At 41.0% G+C, this 18,955-nt stretch overlaps 1 protein-coding gene and 1 long non-coding RNA gene across 3 annotated transcripts in view; one reads left to right on the forward strand and one right to left on the reverse strand.

Moving 5' to 3' along the window:
* The window catches only part of LOC144688526 (uncharacterized), a 933,048-nt gene that overhangs the window by 817,901 nt on the left and 96,192 nt on the right, over positions 1-18,955 (forward strand). The window lies entirely within an intron of this gene.
* LOC144688524 (glucose-induced degradation protein 8 homolog) overlaps positions 1-18,955 on the reverse strand; it is a 34,476-nt gene that overhangs the window by 2,795 nt on the left and 12,726 nt on the right. For both annotated transcript variants that reach the window (XM_078555210.1, XM_078555208.1), the window contains exon 4: positions 7,921-8,118. In XM_078555210.1, the coding sequence (XP_078411336.1) occupies positions 7,921-8,118 (198 nt within the window). The remainder of the gene's footprint in view (positions 1-7,920; positions 8,119-18,955) is intronic.

Here is an 18,955-nt window from a genome sequence, read left to right on the forward strand (position 1 = left end):
AAGTATGTAACTCAGCGAGATAAACATTTTCTCCAAAAAAGCAAAACTTTTCACAATTGACACAAAAATTGTCGGACCTTTATACAAACCGTAGTACATCACAAAAATCTCAGTGAAACAAGCATTTTTTGCCAGGAAATCAATAGTTTTAACAAATGACAAAAAATTAGTGGACCTTCATAAAACAAGTAGGATTTCACAAAAAATGCATAACTCTGAGGTCAGCTCTTTTTGCCAGAAAATTAAAACTTCTCACAAATGACTCAAAAACTGTTGGACCTTCATTAAAACAGCAGTATAATCGCATAAAAACATGTAACCCACTGAAGTAGCTGAACAGAAGGTCTCGGTCCTAAACAGGATCAAGAAGGCTGTTACCAATGGGAAGCAGAGTGAACATACAGGAGGCTAAAATCAGAAGGCTGAACTGGTCAATTCAGGACAGTATTACGTGGGTATTCAATGAGTAACCAGCATGAAAAATGTTTATTAAAGTCTTATCCTAATTCAATTTGAAGAAAATATACATAGGTGATCTGTTTCTGTTGAATACAATTTAGTTCCCTCCTAATGTCACCGTCAGTTTGTAGAATCTCAGAATGATGCAGCACAAAAGGCCTTTAGACCCATCATGCCTGTGTCAGCTCTTTGAAAGAGCTGGAAATTAGCCCTCTCTTCTGCTCCTTACCCATAGCCCTACAATTTGTTTTTCATTTTTGAATATACATCCTGAACTGGTGTACCCTGGGATCACCCAGGCTTGTCCAAATTGTGGATAAGTTTTAAAAGTGTTTGCAGTTAACAAAAACAACATTAGAGTGAATGTGGTAAAGAATGTGGCCTTTGGGCCAGGCCAGGAAGTAGATGGCTGGGCCAGTCCATGATAGGCTAAGGAATGTGATCTTTGGGTCAGGATAGAATAAGTTGATGAATGATCTATGAGTTATAACGTGATAAAACTATTTGCCTCACCTCAGGGCCAGGCTAAGATATGCAGATGACTGGACACTGCAGCAAAACATCAGGATAGATAAGCAATATTTTTGTTTTGGAACAAACTGTGCACATTGCTTATGCCAAAGGTCAGGTCATTCGTGATTATTTTGTAAACTCATCTGTAATTATGGACGTACCAAACTAGACGTACAAGATAAGAGCATTGAGAGTTAATGATGATGTATCACAAAGATGATATAAATAACTGATGGAAATTGTATATCTTTGAATTGCCTCTTAGAGCATTCTGAGAGAGCATTTCCCTGTATGTATACTTGCATTGAATAAACTGCTGCTTGCTTTACCTACAGCTGACTCTGTGTCAAGTGTCTTTAGATTCTCCACAACAATCCAATTCCCTTTTGAATGTTACTATAGAATCTGCTTCCAACACCTTTTTAGGCAACACTTTTAATACATATTTTAATTCAGGTTAAACCTCTGTGATAGGATAATTTTCTCTCTTTATTGTCATTATTCATTTATATGTAATTTTTCAATGAATCAGCAATGTGCCCAAAATGAATTTCCATATGGACAATAAAGTGAAATTGAATTGAATTGAACCATAACTCACTGAGTTAAAAAAAATTATCTCATTACCCCCTTGATGTTCTTACTATACCTCTTTAAACCAATATTCTATGGCGTCTGCCAATGAAACAGTTTCTCTAGCTGAAAATGGAAAGGGTTTAGTCTTAATGGTTCACTTAGGTATGCATCATGGGGCCTCAGGGAACTACATTTGAAGTTTAAATCAATGTTCTCATTAAGTTGTACATTTCTTAAACTGTGGATACTAACTAATTAGGCAAAATGAACATGTCCAGGTATTGCGCCTTTTTGAATTAAACAGAAGAGTGGGGGACAATAGTTTCCTGGGGCATTTGCCATGGTAACCAATCAGCAGCGTTTTCTCATGCAGTCTACATTGTTGCTCCCTTTGAAATTTGGCATTCTTGCATCTGCCCTGATGAGTGCAAGGCCAAAAGCTTCAACAGCACATCTCTTTTTTCAGCAACATTAATTAATTGTAGTATCTTGATGTAAGATTTATCTATCAATGAGGTTAAGAACTAAGAATAGCCATTAATGCCTATGAAAATTAACGTGTAAGAATTATAAGTGCAAATAAAGCAGGGTCATCTGGGGTTTCTTGGCAAGATTATTGCAAATCATATTAAATTATGCCAACAGCAAAACACATCCTATAAAAGTGTCAAAGATGAAATTATGGAGAAGTTGAAATTTATTATTTCCAGACAATAGAAACACATTCTTTTACAATGTTGTCATTATATTGGCTAAAGTTGCAGCCTACAAAGCGGCTCTTCAGCAAACAAGTTATCCAAAGTTAATGGCAGAAGTAGTTTTACAAGTATAGGGTAGGTGCTGGTGGAGGTGGGGAGGGGGGGGGGGGGGGGGGGCGGTGTTTAAAAGGTACTGTATGCTAGCTAATAATTTTGTCTTTCCTTATAATTGCCACGTTCCATAAATTGCTAATTCTATATTTCTTGCCTTAAAATGGAAAAGTTGCCCAAATTTTTTTTTACAAATAAGCAAAAATTAGGAAAAGCCAAGCCAGACAAGGGGCAGGGTAGACGGAGACTCAGGGCCAGATTTTTGCGGAGTTGGGCTGACTCTGGAGGCCTTTAAAAATGAGGCACCCGATTCTGGGAATCGTGCCTCCATTCCCAGTGTTGACAATTTTCACTGGCGTGAGATGCACTCCCAACTTGACCGGCTCCATTGCAAGGGAGGGGCATCTCACACCTCCTGCAGTTTTTGTGGAGTCAGGCCAGCTTCTTGAAAACACATGGTTCACAGCCCCTCAGAAGATTTGTGAACCATATTCACAAATATATATACTAAAAAGGTCTGACCCATGGTCCTGCCACAGCCCACCTGCATCATCCATGCCCACGGACCCAGTATGCTCCACAGAACTACTTTGCCATTTATGCCAATAATGGCAAATCTTGAAACGCACTTAACACACCCATTCAGAAATCTGCTTTTGAAAAAAACTTATCTTACAACCCTATAAACAAGTGTCAGAGCGCAATTATAGTAACAATAACATAAGCTTTACATCACTTCATACCTCTTAATCTTTTCCGAATAAACATATGGACATTGAACGAACAATTTCAAGGAAATAACTTATTATAACCTCATAAAGATGTCAATGAATCAAAGCAAACGCTCCACTTCCACCTGTGAAAACAGTCCCTGAGCTAATGCATTAGTGAATCTTGGAGTAATAGATGAAGCTAAGCGATCCCACAACCAATGGATCAGTCAAAGCTCTGCAGTCCTGCCACATCCAGTCATGAAAGGTGGTGGACAATTAAGCAATTAACAGGAGGAAGCTCCACAAATATCCTAATCTTCAATGATGAGGAAGCTCAGCACATCGGTAAAAAAGACAAGGCGGAAGCATTTGCAAGCCATCTTCAGCCAGAAGTGCTAAGTAGATGATCCAGCTTGGCCTCCTCCTGAGGTCCCCAACATCACAGATGCCAATATTCCTCCACTTGTTATCAAATATCAAGAAATATTCAACCTTAATTGCCGTTAAGAGTCAATTGCTGTGACATTGAGGCATTGCTGTGGGTCCAGACCAGGTAAGGACAGCAGATTTCCTTCTCTAAAGGACATTAGTGAACCAGGTGGGGTTTTTACAACAATCGACAATGGTTTCATGGTCATCATTAGACTTTTAATTCCTGAGATTTTATTGAATTCAAATTCCACCATCTGCCATGGCAGGGTTCAAACCTGGGTCCCCAGAGCATTATCCTGGATTTTTGGCGACAATGCCACTACATCATCGCCTTTCCCACTGACAATATGGAAAATTGCCGATGCATGTCCTGTCCACAAAAAGCAGGACAAATACAACCCAGCCAATTACTGCCCCGTTAGTCTACTCTCAATCATCAGCAAAGTGATCAAGGTGTCATTGACAGTGCAATCAAGCTGCACTTATGCAGCAATAACCTGTTCACTGGTGCTCAGTTTGGGTTCTGCCAGGGCCACTCTGCTCCTAACCTCACTACAGCCCCTGTGCAGTCATGGACAAAAGAGCTGAACTCAAGAGAGGAAGTGAGGCTGACTGCCCTTGACATCAAAGCAGCACTTATCTGTTTGTGACATCTGGGAGTCCTGGGAAAATTGAAGTCATTGGGAATGATCTCCCACTGGTTGGAGTCAAATTAAGTACAAAAGTGATCGTTGTGCTTATTGGTTAATTGACTCAGTCCCACAACTTTGTTGCAGGAGTTGTTACGGTAGTGTTCTAGGCCCAAACATTTTCAGCTGCTTCATCAATGACCTTCCTTCTATCATAAGGTTAGAAGTGGGGATGCTCACTGTTGATTGCACAATGTTCAGCACCATTTGCAAGTCCACAGATAATGAAGCAGTCCATGCCATTATGCAGCAAGACCTGGACAACATTCAGACTTGGGCTGATGTGTGGCGAGAATATTACTTGCCACTTAAGTGCCAGGTAATGACCATCTCTAACAAGAGTCTCCCTTGACATTCAATAGCATTAGCATCGCCAAATTCCCCACTATCAATATCCTGGCGGTTACCACTGACCAGAAACTGAACTAGCCATATAAATACTGTGGCTACAAGAGCAGGTCAGAGGCTAGGAATTCTGTCCATTATCTACAAGGCACAAGTCAGGAGTATGATGGAATACTCTCCAGTTGCCTGGATGAGCGCAGCTCCAAAAATACTCAAGGGACTCAACACCATCCAAGACAAAGCAGCTCTTGTGATCAGCACCCCAGCCATCACCTTCAAAAATTCTTTCGAGTTATCAACAGTCACAGATTGCAACTCTTTTGAGTACAATCACAGTTCTTGGTTTCCGGGAGTGGGACATGAACCCACAACCTTCTGATTCAAAGGCGAGGGTGCTATGGACTGAGCCACAGCTGACACCTCAAGCCATCACCTTCAACATGCACTCCCTCCACCACTGATGCTCAGTGGCAGCAGTGTGTACTAAATACAACAACAGGAACTAACCAAGGCTCCTTCAACAGCACCTTCCAACCCTGCGACGTCTATCACCTAGAAGGACGAGGCAGCAGACACACAGGAACACCACCACCTGCAAGTTTCACCCCAAGCCACACACCATCTTGACTTAAGAGCTATATCACCAGTCCTTCACTATCACAGGATTAAAATCCTGGAATTCATTTCCCAACAGCACTGTGGGTATAGCTACACCAGATGGACTGCAGCGGTTCAAGGTGGCGGCTAATCACCACCTTCTCAAGGACAAATAGGGACAGGCAACAAATGCTGGCTTCACCAGTGACACCCACATCCCATGAAAAAATACAAAACTCAGCAAAACATTTATAATTTGTCCATCTGTTTCTATTGACACAGTTCACTGATGGCCTCATTATGAATAAAAGCAAAAAACTGCGGATGCTGGAAATCCAAAACAGAAACAAAAATAAAAATACCTGGAAAAACTCAGCAGATCTGACAGCATCTGCAGAGAGGAACACAGTTAACGTTTCGAGTCCGTATGACTCTTCAACAGAACTAAGGAAAAATAGAAAAGAGGTGTAACATAAGCTGGTTTAAGGGGGGGGTGGGACAAGTAGAGCTGGATAGAGGGCCAGTGACAGGTGGAGATTGTCAAAAGATGCCATAGACAAAAGGACAAAGAGGTGTTGACGGTGGTGATATTATCTAAGCAATGTGCTAATAGGTGACATTAAGGGTAGAAAGTTGGACGAGCAAGGGACAGATAGCCCTAGTGGGAGTGGGGTGGGGGGAAGGGATTGAAATAGGCTAAAAGGTAGAGATAAAACAATGGATGGAAATACATTTAAAAATAATGAAAATGAGTGGGAAAAGAAAAATCTACATAAATTATTGGGAAAAAAGGGGTGGGGACGGAGGAGAGAGTTCATGATCTAAAGTTGTTGAACTTAATATTCAGTCCGGAAGGCTGTAAAGTACCTAGTCGGAGGATGAGGTGCTGTTCCTCCAGTTTGCTTTGAACTTCACTGGAACATTGCAGCAGGCCAAGGACGGACATGTGGGCATGAGAGCAGGGTGGAGTGCTGAAATAGTAAGCGACAGGGAGGTCTGGGTCATGCTTGCGGACAGATCGAAGGTGTTCCGCAAAGCGTTCACCCAGTCTGCATTTGGTCTCTCCAATGTAGAGGAGACCACATTGGGAGTAGCGACTGCATTCGTTGCTCTCAATGCGGTTTCCTCTACATTGGAGAGACCAAACGCAGACTGGGTAACCGCTTTGCGGAACACCTTCGGTCTGTCTGCAAGCATGACCCAGACCTCCCTGTCGCTTGCCATTTCAACACTCCACCCTGCTCTCATGCCCACATGTCTGTCGTTGGCCTGCTGCAATGTTCCAGTGACGTTCAATGCAAACTGGAGGAACAGCACCTCATCTTCCGACTAGGCACTTTACAGCCTTCTGGACTGAATATTGAGTTCAACAATTTTCGATCATGAACTCTCTCCTCCATCCCCACCCCCTTTCCGACCCCCCTTTTTTCCAATAACTTATATAGATTTTACTTTTCCCACCTATTTCCATTATTTTTAAACGTATTTCCATCCATTGTTTTATCTCTACCTTTTAGCCTATTTCGATCCCTTCCCCCCATCCCACCCCCACTAGGGCTATCTGTACCTTGCTCGTCCTGCTTTCTACCCTTAATGTCACCTATTAGCACATTCCTTAGATAATATCACTACCATCAATACCTCTTTGTCCTTTTGTCTTTGACATCTTTTGGCAATCTCCACCTATCACGGGCCCTCTATCCAGCTCTACTTGTCCCACCCCCCCTTAAATCAGCTTATATTTCACCTCTTTTCTATTTTTCCTTAGTTCTGTTGAAGAGTCATACGGACTCGAAACGTTAACTGTGTTCCTCTCCGCAGATGCTGTCAGACCTGCTGAGTTTTTCCAGGTATTTTTACTTTTGTTTTTGCCTCATTATGAATGCTTGGTTAAGCTCCAAGACATATTAGTGGATTAGCTCTTATAAGATACTTCTATAGGGTTTTAAGAGCAGCAGTTTTTTTTTCAAAGCAGATTTCTGAATGGGTGCTTTTTAAAGTCTATTTCAAGACTTGCTATTGTTATTAAATGGCTCATTGGTTCTATTGTGCATACTGGATAAGTGGGCATAGAGGATTCAGGCAAGCCATGAAAGCAGCATGGAGGTGGCAAGGGCTAAAGGGCCTAACATTCTTTAAACCAACTGGGATGAAGTCCCAGAAAACAGAAGTAGGCCTTCTAATTAGCCTGCCTTGACACTCATCCCCATCCGTGGCTGCCTCAAACTACCGTAGGCCCAATTCCAACCCATCCCCTGCTTCCCCAAAATCAAAAAAAAAAATATGGTGGGCAAGGGTCCTTTTAAAAGAGATGGGTCTGCCAATTCAAGGCCTTTCCCAACTCAAGCTTCTCACCTCATTAGTGAAAATCCAGCCCTGGAAGTCAATCAAAATATTCAAGAGACATGCTATAATTAATATATATGATTGCACCTTTTAATAAAAGTTTTAAGAAGTGACTCACAATTGTATGCTTACAGCCACTGTTCAAAATTAAACATTTTTATGTCTGTTTGGGGTTTTATTTAATAGATTTTGTCCCAAATATATTTTTCAACTAAATTATAGGTAATTATATGCAAAATCATATAATTGCACGTGTCCAACATGCAACGAGACAATTTTATAGGAAGTTTTATCAGCCATTTTAATTGCGCAGGAGGAAGTAAAATTCAAAATCTTGACATAGTTAACAAACACTTCCTGTAATACATTGTTCCCAAAATAGCCAACATATCTTTCTATTAACAATATTTAATGATTTGATACTGAATTTTAAAAAGTTACCTTTTGCCTCTGCATCATATTAAGCAGATCCCCAAATGGCGATTCTTCTGGATTATCAAAAGCTAGTAGAGCCAGTGTACGTTCCATCTCAGTCAGACACTCTCGACTCTCCTCACCTTGCTCAGCAAGCTGAGTCTGGGCAAACTCCAAAGCTGCTTCTGTCTCACGCTGGCGAATCAACTCAATCAAATGCTGTTGCTGTAGAAAGCACATTTATTAGCATTAGCCTAATCACGCAACAATACAGCTAATAATGCTATTGATACAGTTGTACAGTGGGGACATTTTGGTTCCAGTAGCTTTCCACTTTTTTTTAAACCCTTTTTTGTGTTAGTTTTGTGTTGTTCTTCCAACGTTTAGTTTATACTGGACCAGAGTGTACCACTGTGTCTCCTGCCTATGCAAAATAACCATCTGCGCATACGTGGTTTGCGTGGATGTCACTCTGCTCAGTTGGAAAGCAGTTAATGTCTTGATTACACACAGATGTTCATAATTTAACTGAAATTTGGAAAGGAGCAACGTAACACAAATGCTAATATCCTATATATTGCAGAAAGTGTAAATTTAACGGGATGAATAACAGTGTATTCACAAACAAGCTGCAGGAAATGACCACGAATTAAACATCTATATATATCAACACCACAGGTTTAAACGCTCTAGGTCCCCGCCGCCCCACGCCCACTATCACCCAACTCTCCCTGTCCCCTCACCCACTCCAGGTTGGAAGCATTGTTCTGTGATGAGGTTGAAATGGGGAAAATTCCCATTAATTTCCATACACTGTGTCTCCTGAATTTTTTTCCTCAAATCCAGACCTGCGCTAAAAGAGTAAACGTGATGGGAGAAGCACTAGAACTGCGCATGGCCAACTAGCGTTGGTAGAATTTACTGTCAAAATATTGGAGGGGCTAATGGGGTACACATTATTTCTGAGTAAATGGTAGAGCAATTTTAGGCGAGGAGCAGAAGCAGACGTATATTAATATCCAAAAATTGTTTTCCTAGCTGTGCTCCACCATTAGCTTTGTGTAAATGGAAGTACGCTGCCTGCCTCACTTTTGACATGCATTACATGTCATGAAGTTACAGTATTTGTGTGGTGGATATGAACTAGACATGCTTCAGATATTTACAGCTTCTCTGCATATCAGCCTCTCTAGCACTGAAAATTATTTATTACAAGTGTAGAGTCTCATCTCTTCAGGTTTTGAATTTTAAGAAGATATTTAAAAAATTAAAACTTTCCCCCAACTTTTCCTTTGTCTCTTTTTCCTGTCTCAATCCAATCGTATTGTTCCCTTTTTGTCTATTTCTATATCCGATTTGACATTCAAACCCCTTTTCAATCCTTCTAATATTTATTTTCCAATCCTTAAATCTCATTGGGTAAGGAGACATCCTGTTATCTTCCCTATTCACTCGAGTGCCAGGATCCCCTTTTCTCTCACTGCTCTGTTATCAGCTTGTACTGTCAGCAGCTTTGTCAGCAAAAATCACTTTGAACTGAAGAGGTGCAGGGGCAGGTCTAACTAACAGCACTGTTATATGTCCTTCTACAGCAAAATCTGGCCCAAAAGGTATTACTTCATTTCTAATAATAGTACAATGCCACTTAAAAATGAAACAGAAACCCATTTATTGAGATCATTAATAAACATTAATTCTTAGATGACTGTAGTTATAATATGCTGCAGCTGATTTTTAAACATCAGGTAACAAACTAACAGTTTAAAACCGTGCTTGAAAGATGGCCACTGGGAATACAAATTTCATTCTTATCCAGATTATTTTAATGGAAATGTTTTTTTTACCATAGAAGCAGCTGGACAGCAGCAAATTAAATTGAAAGAATAAAAAACCCATAAAACCACAAATCACACAAACAAAAGGTTTAATATTGTTCTTTATATCAGTGCCAAAATGCTTTATCTGAGGTGTGAATGGGCTCCCATGGTGCTTATGAGATACCTTGAACAACTTTTCCTTCAGCGCTTTACAGAGAGTGTGAATTGTTACACTTCTGGTACTGGCTGTCTGAAAATATACCGTTAAGAGTCAGTTTTCAGCCATAAGCTTCAGCTCCAAAATGGATGGGGAGCAGAAACAAATGTATTTTTTTTTGAAGAAAAGGAGGGAAAAAGCAATTACGCAATATATGTGACTTGAAAAAATGCTATTCCCATTTACACAAACTGAACCAATCTCCTTTGTTAAAGTAACTAAAGATAAGACACAGGGAGAGGTTTTCCAAAAAAAACACAAAAATGATGGAAATACTCAGCAGGTCTGGCAGCATCTGTGGAACAAGAAAGAGAGTTTCTCACTCCCACCCACCCCACCCACCACAGAGCGATAGGGTTCTTCTTATTCTTAAACTCCACCCTATCAGCCTCCACATTCAATGGGTTATCCTCTGCCATTTCCTTCATCTCCAGCATGATGCCACCAGAAACCCATCTTCCTGTTGTCTCCGCTTCAAGCATTCAGAAGGAACTGTTCCCTTCATGATACTTGGCCCACTACTCAATCACCCCAATGCCTCCTCCCCTTCCCACGGCGCCTGCCCATACAAGTGCAGGAGATGCAACAACTGACATGTTACCTCTTCCCTTCTCAGCATTAAAGGTCCCAGAAACTTTTTAGATGAATCAGCAATTCACTTGTACTACTTTCAATTTAGTACTGTGGGTTTGCTTCTCACGGCGTGGTCTCCTTTACACTGGGGAGACCAAACATGGATTGAATGTCTACTTTGCAGCACACCTCCATTCAGTCTGCAAGTGTGATACCCAAGTCTCTGGTTACCTAGCATTTTAATTCTCTACCACAATCCCAATCTGAGCTCTCTGTCCTCAGCCTCCTTACACTGTTCCAATGAAGCTCAATGTGTGATTAAGGAACAACAGTTTATCTTTCGATTGGGCATTTCACAGCTTTCTGGACTCAACATTTCAGCAACTTCAAATTGTAGTGTCTGCTGCAGCACCTCCCCCAACCTTTTCTGTGTTTTTTATTTTTGTATGGGATCTGTTGATTATGATTCTGCCTTTCCCATTTACATTTTTTTGTTTTTTTGATTTTCCCATTATCTACATTTTTTGTTTACCTTGCACCATCAACCCTTTAATCATTTAATCTCTCTTGCCTTTTTCTACTGTATCATATACCTTCCATTTTGTTCTTCCCCCACACCCTCCTCCTTCTTTTCCTGCCTCTATTTGCTTAAAATCTACTACGTTTCTAACCTAAAATGAAAACAGAAAATGCTGGAAAAACTCAGCAGGTCTGGCAGCACCTGTGGAGAGAAAAACAGAGTTAACATTTCATGTCCATACGACTCTTTTCAGAACTAAAGAGAGGTAGAGATGTGATGGTTTAAGATATTTCTAACCTTATCCAGTTCCGAAAAAAGTCATCAATCTGAAACACAAATTGCTTCCCTCTCTATAGATTCTGCCAGGCTTGCCATGTATTTCCAGAATTTTGTTTCATTTCAAATTTCCAGCATCCACTGTATTTTGTATTTTTTTTAAACGTGGCTTGGATGGCTACAAAACAGACAAGGCTTGTCTATGTTATGTCCTATGATAGCCAATATTGTTAACAGTTCTTTCAGGTGTTGTCCCTCTCTCCTCCAAACCTTCCGTCATTACTCCTCTCCTCAAAACACAAATCCTCGACCCCACTGTCCATGCAAACTACCGCTCTAGCTCCAATATCTTTCTTCTCCAAAGTGTTTCTGAATCCCGCTCAAAATGAGGTCTGAAGACATGATGCTTTATTCACTTGAAGACAAAACAGATCATATAAAAAAGGAAAAATCTTGCATTTATAGTGTCTTTTATGACTATAGGATGTTCCAATGCTTTTTCCAGCCAATTAAGTACTTTTTAAAGTGTATCCAATATAGAAGTGTAGGAAATGCAGGAGTCAATTTATGCCAAGTGAGCTCCCATGGACAGCAAAGTGTTAATGACCAGATAATCAGTTTTAGTGATGTTGCTTGGAAGGATAAAGATTGGTCAAGACGCTGGGGATAAGTACACTGCTGTCTTTCGAAACAGTATCAATGGATATTGAGTGAGGTCATGTGGGAGAAGGCTTGAACAGAGTCTAAAGGCCAGCATTGACTAGTTGGGCTGAATGGCACGTTTGTGTGGTAAATATTCGATGTAATTCTAACTTTTTCATCCACCCGAGAGAGCAGTCAGGGCCTTAGTTTAACATCACAACTGAAAGATGTAATCTCGGACGATGCAGCGCCTCCTCAGTACTAGAGAGGCTACAGAGATTTACGAGGATGCTGCCAGGACTAGAGAAGTTTAGCCAGGTGGAAAGCTTGGATAGGCTTGTGTGGAACAGAGGAGGCTAAAGGGGGATCCAACAGAAATGTATAAAATTATGAGTCCTTGAATGTGCTGTCGTCTCCATTCCCATATTTTCCAGAGCTCCATGTTTGTATCTCACCAATCAGGTTTCCTCCCTTGGCACAATAACAAATGACTCTTATCAATGTAACAAATGATATCCAATGCAACACTGACAACAGAAAACTCTCCTCAGGGTTGATAGGTGAATGGTGCAAGTTAAGAGACTGGCAGCAAACTTTTGGATGGCTTCAAGTTTGCAAAGGCTAGAATGTGGGAGACCAGCCAAGAGTACGTTGGAATGGTCAGTCTAGAGATAACAAAGGCATGAATGTGGGTTTCATCAACAGACAAGCTAAGATAGGCGGAAGTCGGCCAATGTTACAGAAGTGGAATTAGGCAGTCTTAGTGGGAATATATGGTTGGAAGCTCATCTTGAGGTTAAATATGACACCAAAATTGCAACAGCTTGGTTTAATCCCAGCCTGTCATCAGTAGCTAGGAAATGGAGTTTTGGAGTCGGGACCAAAAACAATGGCTTCAGCCTTTCCCGTATTTAATTGGAGGAAAATATCTAGTACTAGATATCTGATGAGCAGTCTGATAATTTAACAACAGTGGAGGAGTGGAGAGAGGTAGTGGTGAGGTGGAACTGGGTGTTGTCAATGTATGTGTGAAAGCTAATGCTGTACTTTAAGATAATGCCACCAAGGCTGCAACCATTAACATGGTTGAGCACATCCTCTTTATTCAGCAGCTTGAAACTGTTGTCCAGCTGGTTGGGACTGCTCTCAGCTGGTTCCATTCTGACCTAACTAATCGTAGCCAAAGTATCACGTGCAATAGCCTCTCTTCTCACTCCCACACCTTTTAACTCTGGTGTCCCACAAGGACCAATTCTTGGTGCCCTCCTATCTACATTCTGCCCTTGGTGGCATTATCTTAAAGTACAGCATTAGCTTTCACACATACATTGACAACACCCAGTTCCACCTCACCACTACCTCTCTCCACTCCTCCACTGTTGTTAAATTATCAGACTGCTCATCAGATATCTAGTACTAGATATTTTCCTCCAATTAAATACGGGAAAGGCTGAAGCCATTGTTTTTGGTCCCGACTCCAAAACTCCATTTCCTAGCTACCGATGACAGGCTGGGATTAAACCAAGCTGTTGCAATTTTGGTGTCATATTTAACCTCAAGATGAGCTTCCAACCATATATTCCCACTAAGACTGCCTAATTCCACTTCTGTAACATTGGCCGACTTCTGCCTATCTCAGCTTGTCTGTTGATGAAACCACATTCATGCCTTTGTTATCTCTAGACTGACCATTCCAATGTACTCTTGGCTGGTCTCCCACATTCTAGCCTTTGCAAACTTGAAGCCATCCAAAAGTTTGCAGCCAGTCTCTTAACTTGCACCATTCACCTATCAACCCTGTGCTTGTTGACTGACACTGGTTCCCAGTCAAGCAACATAATACTTTTAAAACTCTCATCCTTGTTTTTATATACCTTCATAGCTTTGACGCTCCCTTCCTCTGTAATCTCCATCAACCCCAAAGCCTTTCAAGATATCTGCACTTATCCAATTCTGGTCTCTGCCGATTTTAACCGCTCCACTACTGATGACTGCACCTTCAGTTGCCTAAGCCCTAAACTCTGAAATTCTCTCCATACATACTGCTCTACCTCACTTTCCTCCTGTAAGACACCCATTAAATCTACCTCTTTGACCAAACTTTTGGTCATCTAACCTAATATCTCCATATGTGGCTTGGTGTTAAACTTTGGTTTATGTTGCTCCTCTGAAACCCCTTGAGGTGTTTTACTATGTTGAAGATATTATATAAATAAACTGTTGTTGTGATGATCTGTTCCCATAAATTCCACTGCAAATTCCACTGCCGTACAAGTACTTGCATTTTTTCATTATGGGATGCACAATCTAAACTACAGGCAGGAGTGCAAATAATCATATTTCAGTAATGCTTCAGTCCATTATCACAACAGTTCAAGTGGCAAAATCGTAAGTCTATAGAGTGGCGAGTTTTAGATAAATCTGAAGTTTGGAATAAAATGCAGCATTGACTGCTACAAGCAGCATTTGACCCAATAAATATGGCATTTAATATTCACATTTATGTATGTAAGTGCTCTAGTAATGTAGTAATTTGTTAATCAGCTATCAATATTTATGAACATGAATCAAATCAGTAAAACAGGTAACTTACATAAACTACAGATCAAACCCCTTCATAGCAACACAAAAAATGTTATAGTCCCAGTGGTGGTGTGTTATAGTTTGTTTAGGGAGTCTGAATTGCTGTGGCAACATGCACTTTTACATGCATGTTGTAGTCTGGATCTATGGAAAGTGATGGGAGAGGCTCCAACATTCTTTTCATCACATGAAATGATTTACAAGTTGATACACAACCTGTTTGACCACAGTATGAATGCACCTTCCTTGGCCATCAAAGTCCAGGGGTGGAACTCGAACCCGAACCTTCTGGCTCAGAGACTGGGACGCTACCCACTGCGCCACAAGATCTTGTAGTCCCTGTAACCTGGTCAAAATGTTTTAATTGCTCATCTTAATTTTTTTGCATCAAGAAACTAGCTGTTTATACCACTGTACAACGGTATGCAGAAATAAATGCATGATGTATCTGTAAAGTTTCCACAAATAATGATGACTCAAAGTTCAAATGTTATGTTGAAAACAAAAATATGGATCAGATGTCTGAATTTCAACATGCAAGCTTCAGTGAAGTGCAATAAATTTTGAAAAAAAGTTTACAGCCATATAAATATTTAATCTAAAACACATGAAAATTCCACTGGAAAAATACTTAAGCTCAAATATGAACAAAAAGTCAGTACAAAATAGATCAAACATTCATGTCAAATTATCATAGGCATAATAAGAGTTCCCTCTTGTTCCCTCCTTCCCTAACGTGTCTAACTCCAACATCAAAACGCTGGCACCTACTTCAACATTCATCTTTACAAGCTTACCAAATCATAAATATTTTTGACTGATGATTCACAAGCACTAAGAAATAGATGAATACTACTCAAACTTGTTTAGAACATGTTCAGTTGCCAGAGAAGGCATGATCCCAGAGATGAAGGGATAATATAATAAACTAGCTTTACTCCTCTGCAAATATTTAAAATTAACGCACCCTTAGATAATTACAGTAATTAAGGAAAATTATTTACTGAACACAAGTCAGGTATGATTGCAATTCATTTTCCTTCATCAGATTTCAATGAAAACAAAACAGAAGTTTGTCAATGCTGCTGCCATCCAGTCAGTAAGGATTTATCCTACCCTCATTCCATGTAATTATTCTTTTTAAACCATGTACTTTATAAAAAAAGCTTTACCTTGCTTTGGCTGAGGCAGACAGATCAAAAATGATTGCTCAGCTTTCTTGATGGAGCTCATTTTTTTGGTGATTGTGGAGCAGGCTCAAGGGGCTGAATAACCTACTCTTGTTCCTATCAGACTAATCTTACCCTAGGTCAATTTCATCTTTACACTCTGATTGAATGAGATCTAGCAATAAACACAGACCACTGCATTATGGAACATTTTTTGCTGAACAAGAGTGCAGCTTTTAGATTCCTATTCTTTAATTTGCCTTGCTACAATTTGGTTCCCACTGAACAAGGTTATTGTATCACTAACCAGCTCTGAAGAAGTCATATGGACTTGAAACGTTAACTCTGTTTTTCTCTCCACAGATGTTGTTAGGCCTGCTGAGTATTTCCAGCATTTTCTGTTTTTCTTACTGTATCACTACTTGCATTTATATAGCACCCCTTAATGTAGCAAAACATTCCAAGATGCTTCACTGAGTCATATAAGGAGATATTATGGCAGATGACCAAAAGCTTGGTCAAAGAGCTCAGTTTCAAGGAGCCTTGGCAGTTAAAGACATGGTCTCAAGTGGTGCAGCAATTAAAATCAGGTACACTCAAGAGGAAAAAGAGTTAGAGGAACTGCTGGAGGTGATCACAGAGGTTGAGAGTGGTGAGGCGATAGAGGGATTTGAATACAAAGATGAGAATTTTAACAATCAAGCCTTGCTAACCAGGAGCCAATGTGGGTCAGTGAACACAGAGGTGATAAGGCAATATTGCACCTAATTTTCTTTGTACTGGGCAGGCTACAAATTCCTATGAGCACTTCTTTTTTAGTTAATAGGCAGCTTACATTTAAAAGTCACCGGAAATTTCACTAAGTTGTGAATAGCCTGTTTATTTCAAGGCACGGTATGTTTTGGGTTGCTTGTAACCTTCAAGGAAATATTGCTTTTTTTACTAGTCCCATTCTGCTCCTCTCCTGTAGCCACCCACCCCAGTCTCCCTCTCCTCCATATACCACCTGTCCAATTCTGCCCCTCTCCTCAGCTCCATTCTGCCCCTCTCCTCAGCTCCCACATGCCCCACTCTCCCTCTCCTCCATATTCCACCTGTCCCATTCTGCCTCTCTCCTCCAGCTCCCACCCATCCCATTCTAATGCTCTCCTCCAGCTCCCACCTGCCCCAGTCTCCACCTCCTCCAGCTCCAGTCTCCATCTCCTCCAGCTCCCACCTGTCCCATTCTGCCCCGTCCTCATTACCCACCCGTCCCAGATTCCATGCCCTCCAGCTGCTACCTGTCCCAGTCTCCATCTCCTCCAGTACCCACCTGCCCCAGCCTACCTTTACTCACCCATGTCTCATTCTAACTCTGATCACTAGTTGCACTCTTCTTCTTTTTGCATATGCCATTAAAACATTTCTCCCATCTGTCCCATTCCTCTTATCCTCATGCATCCCACACCTTTCCTGACACAAGAGTTCACACTTCAAGGGGAGATGATGAAATGCAACAGGAGCAGAGAGGATGAACACAACTTAAAAATCTTGGATTATCATATCATTAGATTCCAATTATCTTAGCAAACAATGAAATGAAACTCACATAATCTGGTCACTCATCCATTCATCTAGACAGGTTTAATTAATCTGCAATTTCCAGGCTGGTATATGTTGCCAAGTCAATGCTTAAGGGAGGTGTCCATTGGCCATGCTCTATATACATGATCAATAACACAATCTTCTTCATAAATATGCACGTCAGAAAGCACAAGCTGCTCATTTAGACTAAATACCTCAACTTCACCCCAGGCTTTGTGTATTTATATGGCCAAGGTGAGCCGTGTCCATGGTGTACAGCTGCTGTGGCCTTTCATTCTGCTCCAGGCTGAATTACGGGCCATTGAATGCTGCTGAATAGGGAGCAACCCTGAGTCTCGCTGGAATCCATTGATGGCCCCATGACTTTCATCAAGGTCAGCAATAGACCAATCAGATACTGGGGAATTTTCCCAAGTCTCTCCCCAACCACAACTGAGCAGTGAATGTGAAGCTCAGTCTCTCCCAAGAATGTGATGTCATGTCCACCTCCTTGTTTATGTCATGTTTAACTAACTTGGAGTTTTCTGAGGAGGTAACAGAGAAGGTTGATAAAAGAAATGCTGTTGATGTGGTATATATGCATTTTCAAAAGGAATTTGATACAGTGCCACACAACAGACTTGTGAGCAAATTTCTAGGTCATGGAATAAAAGGGAAAGTAGGCAAAGTAGGCACTTGGATAAGAAACTGGCTGAGTGACAGGAAACAGAGTAATGATAAATGGTTGTTTTTCAGATTGGAGGCAGGTTTGTAGTAGCATTCCTCAGGGGTCAGTGCTGGGGCCCATACTCTTCCAGGTATATATTAATAATCTAGATTGTGGTGTGCAGGGCATGATTTCAAAAGTTGCAGGTGATACAAAGATTGGAAATGTTGTCAATTGTGACGGGAATACTCTTGAACTTCAAAAGGACATAGACACGTTGGTGGATTGGACAGACAAGTGGCAGATTAAGTTCAATGCAGAGATGTGTGAGGTGATTCGCTTTGGCAGGAAAGGTATGGTGAAACAGTATAAAATAAGGGAGCCTCTAGAGGAGGTGCAGGAACAGATGGACCTCGGTGTATATGTACATAGGTCATTAAAGATGGCAGGGCATGTTGAGAGAGCAGTTAATAAAGCAGATAGTATGTTACGCTTTATTAATAGGGGCACTGAGTACAAGAGTAAGGAGGTCATGTTGAACTTGTATAAGACACTGGTAAGGCCTCATCTGGAGTACTCTGTCCAGGTCTGGGCGTCATACTTGAGGGAGGATGTGAAGGCATTGGAGAGAATACAGAGGAGAGTCACAAGAATGGTTCCTGGGGTGAAGAATTGTAGCTAGGAGGATAGATTGGAGATTCTGGGGTGTTTTCCTTGGAGAAAAGAAGGCTGAGAGGAAACTTGACAGAGCTATTCAAGATCCTGAGGGGTATGGACAGGGTAAATAGTGAGAAACTGTTCCCACACAAGAGAACATCAAGAACTAGAGGGCACAGGTTCAAAATAATTAGCAAAAGAGGTAAATGTGACACAAGGGAAGATTTTTTTCACCCAGAGGATGGTTGGAGTCTGGAACAAACTTCCTGAAAGGGTGGTGGAGGCAGGTTTGATCGAGGTATTCAAAAATGAATTGGAATGCTACCTGAAAAGAGAGAATGTGCAAGGTTGCGGGGAGAAGGCAGGGGAGTAGGACTA

The sequence above is a fragment of the Cetorhinus maximus genome, chromosome 13 (assembly GCF_964194155.1).
Source record: "Cetorhinus maximus chromosome 13, sCetMax3.hap1.1, whole genome shotgun sequence".
Lineage (NCBI taxonomy): Eukaryota > Metazoa > Chordata > Chondrichthyes > Lamniformes > Cetorhinidae > Cetorhinus > Cetorhinus maximus.